This window comes from Triticum dicoccoides, chromosome 4A (assembly GCF_002162155.2).
Source record: "Triticum dicoccoides isolate Atlit2015 ecotype Zavitan chromosome 4A, WEW_v2.0, whole genome shotgun sequence".
In the NCBI taxonomy this organism is placed as follows: domain Eukaryota; kingdom Viridiplantae; phylum Streptophyta; class Magnoliopsida; order Poales; family Poaceae; genus Triticum; species Triticum dicoccoides.
In genome coordinates, this window is record NC_041386.1 from 670,948,550 (window position 1) to 670,957,917 (window position 9,368).

Here is a 9,368-nt window from a genome sequence, read left to right on the forward strand (position 1 = left end):
CGCGCGCATGCAAGTCGTCTTCATCACGTTTTGGTCTTCACCGTGCATCGATCAACTTGTACAGTATAAAATAACGCTGATGCAAGGAAATAACCAAGCAGGAGATGGACAGGAATTAATGTACATCAGCTTGTACGTCTCCATCCTGCAGCGCGCAATGTGAACCCACAGTTTATTAGTCTACATAACTGGTAATGTGTACGCACCCACAGGCCACAGGCACCCCACCCCCAACTTGTCCTTCCTTTTCTTGAGTAATGAATGGTTAAGTACTTGTGTCAGGCTGTTCTAAAAACTGCACTTCCAAGAATCAGGTAAGTTTCGAATTTGGACGCTGCTGTTGCGGCATATGTTAAACTGCAGTTTCCAATTTGGACGCTGCTTAGCTAGCTAATATTATTTGTTGTTGTATCAACTTTTTGTATTGTAGGGAGTTGATGTGGATTGAATGCATGTGCCTGCAGCGTATGGTCAGTTCCCGAAAGAGAGTGGCGAGGAGCCTAACATGGAAGAGGGCCTCCAGCATGGAGGAAGTCCTGAGGGAGGCCGCTGTGGTCGGTCAGCTACACATAGATACTAAATGCATAAAATTGGCATTGGGATTTCAAAATCCAGACCGAGAAGGCACATCTGAGACGTGAATCTTTGCTTCAGGTGCATAAAACATGTGAACCTGTGTTGTTCTGCTTCCTGATTGCATACTGTCGTGTATATCCATTTGCACATACTGGACTATGCTTTGCGGTGCAAATGTGCAATCTGAATTCTTGTCAGTCTGTAATGTAAACTGAAGCGATATACGTATGTAACCGATAACAAACAAACGCAAACTGAAGCGAAATAGATGCATATACAGCCATCTCATTGCCTGAAACCCAGGTAATGCAGTCTGAATTCTTGTCAGTAGCTAACATATAAATTGAATTGTTGCAGGCTCATCTCATTCGAGCTCGAGCGTCTTGAGCCGAGGCGATCCATGCTCCCCTATATGCTTACCAGCAAACAGGAGGTACGCATCATCTCTGTTTGCATGCATTCTCCAGATCTCCTATCAACGCCCTTTCTCTTGTGATGCTAATTGCTACTGCAGCATCAGCCTTGGCAAATGGCAACACACCTGTATGTAACACACATAGAATTCATTTGATTGACACGAATGCTACTCCGAAGTTTGATTGGCACCAACCCCATGAACAATGGATGGATGCAGGGGGTTCTTACGGAGACGACGGCAGAGCTGGCGGTCTCGCTGTCGGTGGCAGCTGCCGGAGGATCATCGAGGCCGACCACTTTATGAAGGCTGGCCTCTACTATGGGTGGCTGCAGCACCTGTCAGTGCCACTGCTAGTAAAATGATTGTTCTTGTTAATCTATCTTGATTTTGCAGCACATAACTTATGTAAAAGAGAAATTAATAACATACAGATTTGTTGGGAAGTTGCTCCAACTTCTGAACTCAGGGTTCAGGATCTCCTCTCATCTCAGCTCATAAGTGCGAGTTTCATGTCATGTGCTGCAAGTCAGTTTAATCGCATTCTCCAAATATTTGAGAATTTTTCTTTTTTCCCCATTATCAGACCTCATTTTCTCCAGGATTGATGAACGTGTGTTTCAGTTGAGCTGTTCGTCTTGTCATACTTCTCATATAGTAGTAAATTTTTTGGACTGGTAAATCCACAAAAGAGAAACGGAGTCTGAGTTTCAAGACAGTATCTTATAGATTTGATGGGAGGCAAATAGAATGTTAGTTGCTTTAGGCTACTTGCTACTGTTGCTATTAGGCTGAATGTCTTGACTAAATACATAAGAGAAATGTCATCTTGGATACCAGCTTCAACTTATCTGGAAAACACAATAGCTGCAAGATTTTCCAGTATAATCATAGTTGTGACCTACGTAGCCGTATTTATTGTCGTACGAGAAAGTTTTGCTGAAGATGCTTTTATTACAGGTTAGCGAACAAGAATTCAATGTGAATTTTGGGATCGAATCCCTGAATGAGACCATCTTTATCTGAATGAGAATTTCAGAAAATAATCTCATATGGTTAAATATGTGTGCTAGTACTAACTAGTAGAAGAATCGCTCCTATATATAGCTTTGCCTTGTTTTACGTACTCAATAAAGAGCAAGGCTAAATGCTGCAGCAGTGTAGTAGTAATATAGATTTCGATTGATTGATACTTTTCTTTTTTGAGGTGAGAGTAGTAGTTCTTTCATTTGAGCCATTGCTTTGGGGATGACCCACATTGATATAATAAAGGAGTATATGGTATTATTAGACATTGTATAACTTAGCACAAATAGAAATCTATCTTGAGAGTTTTTCATTCATGTCCCTATGGAGACCATGATTGAAACATAAGTGCACACAATGTATTACTATCTGGTTTCTACTAGCATACTCTCTTTAAAAATGCATGTTAGTTCATTTTGTCTTGTGATGAATGCCAGAATTGGTAATATTAGCAGATTTGAGGAAATGCCTATGAATTACTCTCTCTTTACTGAACCTTTTGACATTTGGGGCTTTGATTATATGGGATTTGTCCAACTTCTCATGGTAAAACACATATATCAGATGTTGATTATGGTACTAAGTGGGTAGAAGTTGTTCCAACTAAAAGTACTGATCACAAGACTTCTATTATAATGCTTAAAGATGTTGTCATTCCAAGGTTTGTAGTCCCTATATACCTTATGATTGACGGGGTTCACACTTTATTCATGCGCATTTAGAAAACTAGTAGCTACTTCTCATACAGTAGCAAATTTTTTGGACTGGTAAATCCACAAAAGAGAAACGAAGTCTGAGTTTCAAGACAGTATCTTATAGATTTGATGGGAGGCAAATAGAATGTTAGTTGCTTTAGGCTACTTGCTACTGCTGCTATTAGGCTGAATGTCTTGACTGAATACATAAGAGAAATGTCATCTTGGATACCTGCTTCAACTTATCTGGAAAACACAATAGCTGCAAGATTTTCCAGTACAATCATAGTTGTGACCTACGTATCCGTCTTTATTGTCGTACGAGAAAGTTTTGCTGAAGATGCTTTTATTACAGGTTAGCGAACAAGAATTCAATGTGAATTTTGGGATCGAATCCCTGAATGAGACCATCTTTATCTGAATGAGAATTTCAGAAAATAATCTCATATGGTTAAATATGTGTGCTAGTACTAACTAGTAGAAGAATCGCTCCTATATATAGCTTTGCCTTGTTTTACGTACTCAATAAAGAGCAAGGCTAAATGCTGCAGCAGTGTAGTAGTAATATAGATTTCGATTGATTGATACTTTTCTTTTTTGAGGTGAGAGTAGTAGTTCTTTCATTTGAGTCATTGCTTTGGGGATGACCCACATTGATATAATAAAGGAGTATATGGTATTATTAGACATTGTATAACTTAGCACAAATAGAAATCTATCTTGAGAGATTTTCATTCATGTCCCTATGGAGACCATGATTGAAACATAAGTGCACACAATGTATTACTATATGGTTTCTACTAGCATACTCTCTTTAAAAATGCATGTAAGTTTATTTTGTCTTGTGATGAATGCCAGAATTGGTAATATTAGCAGATTTGAGGAAATACCTACGAATTACTCTCTCTTTACTGAACCTTTTGACATTTGGGGCTTTGATGGTAAAACACATATATCAGATGTTGATTATGGTACTAAGTGGGTAGAAGTTGTTCCAACTAAAAGTACTGATCACAAGACTTCTATTATAATGTTTAAGATGTTGTCATTCCAAGGTTTGTAGTCCCTATATACCTTATGATTGACGGGGTTCACACTTTATTCATGCGCATTTAGAAAACTAGTAGCTACTTCTCATATAGTAGTAAATTTTTTGGACTGGTAAATCCACAAAAGAGAAACGGAGTCTGAGTTTCAAGACAGTATCTTATAGATTTGATGGGAGGCAAATAGAATGTTAGTTGCTTTAGGCTACTTGCTACTGCTGCTATTAGGCTGAATGTCTTGACTGAATACATAAGAGAAATGTCATCTTGGATACCTGCTTCAACTTATCTGGAAAACACAATAGCTGGAAGATTTTCCAGTATAATCATAGTTGTGACCTACGTATCCGTCTTTATTGTCATATGAGAAACTTTTGCTGAAGATGCTTTTATTACAGGTTAGCGAACAAGAATTCAATGTGAATTTTGGGATCGAATCCCTGAATGAGACCATCTTTATCTGAATGAGAATTTCAGAAAATAATCTCATATGGTTAAATATGTGTGCTAGTACTAACTAGTAGAAGAATCGCTCCTATATATAGCTTTGCCTTGTTTTACGTACTCAATAAAGAGCAAGGCTAAATGCTGCAGCAGTGTAGTAGTAATATAGATTTCGATTGATTGATACTTTTCTTTTTTGAGGTGAGAGTAGTAGTTCTTTCATTTGAGTCATTGCTTTGGGGATGACCCACATTGATATAATAAAGGAGCATATGGTATTATTAGACATTGTATAACTTAGCACAAATAGAAATCTATCTTGAGAGTTTTTCATTCATGTCCCTATGGAGACCATGATTGAAACATAAGTGCACACAATGTATTACTATCTGGTTTCTACTAGCATACTCTCTTTAAAAATGCATGTAAGTTCATTTTGTCTTGTGATGAATGCAAGAATTGGTAATATTAGCAGATTTGAGGAAATGCCTATGAATTACTCTCTCTTTACTGAACCTTTTGACATTTGGGGCTTTGATTATATGGGATTTGTCCAACTTCTCATGGTAAAACACATATATCAGATGTTGATTATGGTACTAAGTGGGTAGAAGTTGTTCCAACTAAAAGTACTGATCACAAGACTTCTATTATAATGCTTAAAGATGTTGTCATTCCAAGGTTTGTAGTCCCTATATACCTTATGATTGACGGGGTTCACACTTTATTCATGCGCATTTAGAAACCTAGTAGCTACTTCTCATATAGTTGTAAATTTTTTGGACTGGTAAATCCACAAAAGAGAAACGGAGTCTGAGTTTCAAGACAGTATCTTATAGATTTGATGGGAGGCAAATAGAATGTTAGTTGCTTTAGGCTACTTGCTACTGCTGCTATTAGGCTGAATGTCTTGACTGAATACATAAGAGAAATGTCATCTTGGATACCTGCTTCAACTTATCTGGAAAACACAATAGCTGGAAGATTTTCCAGTATAATCATAGTTGTGACCTACGTATCCGTCTTTATTGTCGTACGAGAAAGTTTTGCTGAAGATGCTTTTATTACAGGTTAGCGAACAAGAATTCAATTTGAATTTTGGGATCGAATCCCTGAATGAGACCATCTTTATCTGAATGAGAATTTCAGAAAATAATCTCATATGGTTAAATATGTGTGCTAGTACTAACTAGTAGAAGAATCGCTCCTATATATAGCTTTGCCTTGTTTTACGTACTCAATAAAGAGCAAGGCTAAATGCTGCAGCAGTGTAGTAGTAATATAGATTTCGATTGATTGATACTTTTCTTTTTTGAGGTGAGAGTAGTAGTTCTTTCATTTGAGTCATTGCTTTGGGGATGACCCACATTGATATAATAAAGGAGTATATGGTATTATTAGACATTGTATAACTTAGCACAAATAGAAATCTATCTTGAGAGATTTTCATTCATGTCCCTATGGAGACCATGATTGAAACATAAGTGCACACAGTGTATTACTATCTGGTTTCTACTAGCATACTCTCTTTAAAAATGCATGTAAGTTCATTTTGTCTTGTGATGAATGCCAGAATTGGTAATATTAGCAGATTTGAGGAAATGCCTATGAATTACTCTCTCTTTACTGAACCTTTTGACATTTGGGGCTTTGATTATATGGGATTTGTCCAACTTCTCATGGTAAAACACATATATCAGATGTTGATTATGGTACTAAGTGGGTAGAAGTTGTTCCAACTAAAAGTACTGATCACAAGACTTCTATTATAATGCTTAAAGATGTTGTCATTCCAAGGTTTGTAGTCCCTATATACCTTATGATTGACGGGGTTCACACTTTATTCATGCGCATTTAGAAAACTAGTAGCTACTTCTCATATAGTAGTAAATTTTTTGGACTGGTAAATCCACAAAAGTGAAACGGAGTCTGAGTTTCAAGACAGTATCTTATAGATTTGATGGGAGGCAAATAGAATGTTAGTTGCTTTAGGCTACTTGCTACTGCTGCTATTAGGCTGAATGTCTTGACTGAATACATAAGAGAAATGTCATCTTGGATACCTGCTTCAACTTATCTGGAAAACACAATAGCTGCAAGATTTTCCAGTACAATCATAGTTGTGACCTACGTATCCGTCTTTATTGTCGTACGAGAAAGTTTTGCTGAAGATGCTTTTATTACAGGTTAGCGAACAAGAATTCAATGTGAATTTTGGGATCGAATCCCTGAATGAGACCATCTTTATCTGAATGAGAATTTCAGAAAATAATCTCATATGGTTAAATATGTGTGCTAGTACTAACTAGTAGAAGAATCGCTCCTATATATAGCTTTGCCTTGTTTTACCTACTCAATAAAGAGCAAGGCTAAATGCTGCAGCAGTGTAGTAGTAATATAGATTTCGATTGAATGATACTTTTCTTTTTTGAGGTGAGAGTAGTAGTTCTTTCATTTGAGTCATTGCTTTGGGGATGACCCACATTGATATAATAAAGGAGTATATGGTATTATTAGACATTGTACAACTTAGCACAAATAGAAATCTATCTTGAGAGTTTTTCATACATGTCCCTATGGAGATCATGATTGAAACATAAGTGCACACAATGTATTACTATCTGGTTTCTACTAGCAGACTCTCTTTAAAAATGCATGTAAGTTCATGTTGTCTTGTAATGAATGCCAGAATTGGTAATATTAGCAGATTTGAGGAAATGCCTATGAATTACTCTCTCTTTACTGAACCTTTTGACATTTGGGGCTTTGATTATATGGGATCTGTCCAACTTCTCATGGTAAAACACATATATCAGATGTTGATTATGGTACTAAGTGGGTAGAAGTTGTTCCAACTAAAAGTACTGATCATAAGACTTCTATTATAATGCTTAAAGATGTTGTCATTCCAAGGTTTGTACTCCCTATATACCTTATGATTGATGGGGTTCACACTTTATTCATGCGCATTTAGAAAACTAGTAGCAAAGTATGATGTCAATCATAGTGTAGCATCACCTTATCATACTTAGTCTAGTGGGCAAGTCGAATGAACAAATAGAGAGATCAAACTAATCTTGCATAAAAATGTGAGTAGAACAAGAAAGGATTGGTCAATGAGAATGGATGATGCACTTCGGTCTTACAGAAATGCATATAAAATTTTTATGGGCATATCATTGTATAAATTGGTTTAGGGAAAACCATGACATCTAGCTTTAGATTAGAACATAAAGCATATTGGGTTCCTAAGCAACTAAATTATGATTTCAAATTGGTTTGAGAGAAAATGTTGCTTGACATGAGTGATTTAATAAATGGAGGAATGAAGCTTATGAAAATGCTTATATGTTTGAAAAGCGATGACCACTGACCACGATAGGTCTTTTGTTCTCGCAACGTAACAACTAAAGATGTTCTTCGACACCGCCACCTCATAGAATCCAATACAATTACAACCCATTACACAATAAAGATGGATGCGGAAAGGTAGTCATGATGAATATTAAGCGTTGATTTAGCGCGTCCTAGAAGCTCCTTTACTAAAAGTCCCACTAGTTCTCACTGTTGATCTTCTGCTCCTCCGCCTAGAAGCTTCTCCGAATTCTTGCCCTTTATCATGTCGGCAAGAGTCTCGGTGGTCAGGTCTAGCAGTCCCTTGATGTTGAGATACCTTGCAGCCTGAAAGGGCAAAAACGAACCAAAGGGGCTCAAAGAGAGGCATTAATCTACAATGTCTATACATATATATTATTCGATAGGTTGCCTTGCATAAACATGTGTTATAAACTTGTAAAATTCAAAACAGATGTGGAGAAGACATGAAGTGACTGATGGTTGACAGTTCAAAGACCAAACATGGATTCAGGGGCCAGTAATGTATGATAATGTATTTCCTTGGAAAAGATGTGTGACAACCTAAAACAAGATCAAGACATGAATTGAGACGAGTATTGATTCAAAGGCCAAAGCACAAGACAACATAAGTTAAGGGGACAGTAATGTATGATAGATGATTATATATGGTAACATAAGATACTAGATGTGATACACCACTCCATCTAAGATAAAACAACATACATGTAACAAAACACGAAAAATACACAAATACAATAAATCATTTAGACACATTAAAGACTTTGCGATAGCTATGGAAATTCATAAATGGGTCCACTTCACATGGAAAACATCACTTCTCAAACATAAGTATTCATTAACATACTACAATACACATATAGTTAGATATATTTAATTACATGCATATGAGACAATATAGAACACAAAAAAGACATGAATTGAATGATGAGTATTGATCCAAAGACCAAAGCTTATAGATAAGTTTGCGACAAGCAAAAACACAAAAATAAGACATAGTTTTAGGGCGTGGGGATGTATGTTATAGGATTCTGTATCACTCTATCTAAGGTAAGAGCAACATAACTGTAACAAAACAAATTTAAAGCAAATAGAAACAAAATGAATCCAAAGACGATATGAGCCAGGGAAGTGGGGCAGTGAGAAGTAGTGAAGGGGGCTAGTAAGAGGCAGATCTAGAGGGATGAGGGGATTGACCAAAGGAAACTGTACCATAGCGAGGTCAAAAAGGGTGGACTCGTTGACCCTGACAAATTCGGCATCCCAATTCTTGAGGTCCTCGACGGGGCCGGCAGGTGCCACACCATCATATGCTTCGGAAGCTCTGGTGGTGGTGTCTGTGGTGGGCTTAGCTTGGATGTGCTTCTTGCAGTACTCGATGACCTTGGAGAGGATCTTGGAGTTGATGATGGGGAGCAGGATCTTGTTGTTGGCACAGCCGTCATCGATCATGTGGCGGATGGTCTGCGACTCCATGGCGACAACCTCCTCCACTTGAAACTCCTCCTCATCTGAGCTCTTGAGAATGATCATCTTAGTCTCGCATGCCTCCGCGGCCGCCATCGGCTGGATCCGGGCTGGGGATGGGTGTGGATGTATTGGGGATCGAGAAAGTCCTAGCAAGGAGACGCGATGGTGACGGAAGAGGGGATAGATGAGAGATTTGGTGCTAGGTGGGTTGGGCTTTTGGCATCCGGGTGGGTATTTATTAATTTATTAGGTGTGTTGGGTTGCGTGTGGATGGATATCTATCTATCATACTTCACAAGGAAGAGAAAGAAAAATACTACC

General features: G+C 37.7%; 1 protein-coding gene across 1 annotated transcript; it reads right to left on the reverse strand.

Annotated features, from left to right (window-relative positions):
* Nucleotides 1-7,574: 7,574 nt before the first annotated feature.
* Nucleotides 7,575-9,140, reverse strand: LOC119289663 (SKP1-like protein 1). Its single transcript, XM_037568936.1, has 2 exons — nt 8,790-9,140; nt 7,575-7,883 (listed from the first exon to the last, which is right to left on the reverse strand). The coding sequence occupies exons 1-2, from the start codon at nt 9,138-9,140 to the stop codon at nt 7,764-7,766; spliced, it is 471 nt and encodes a 156-aa protein (XP_037424833.1). The 3' UTR covers nt 7,575-7,763.
* Nucleotides 9,141-9,368: the final 228 nt, after the last annotated feature.

Coding starts and splice junctions, on each gene's coding strand:
- LOC119289663 (XM_037568936.1), bottom strand. CDS start 9,140: ATGGCGGCCGCGGAGGCATGCGAGACTAAGATGATCATTCTCAAGAGC. Junction 7,884..8,789: donor CCCTTTTTGACCTCGCTATG/GTACAGTTTCCT, acceptor TTGCCCTTTCAG/GCTGCAAGGTATCTCAACAT.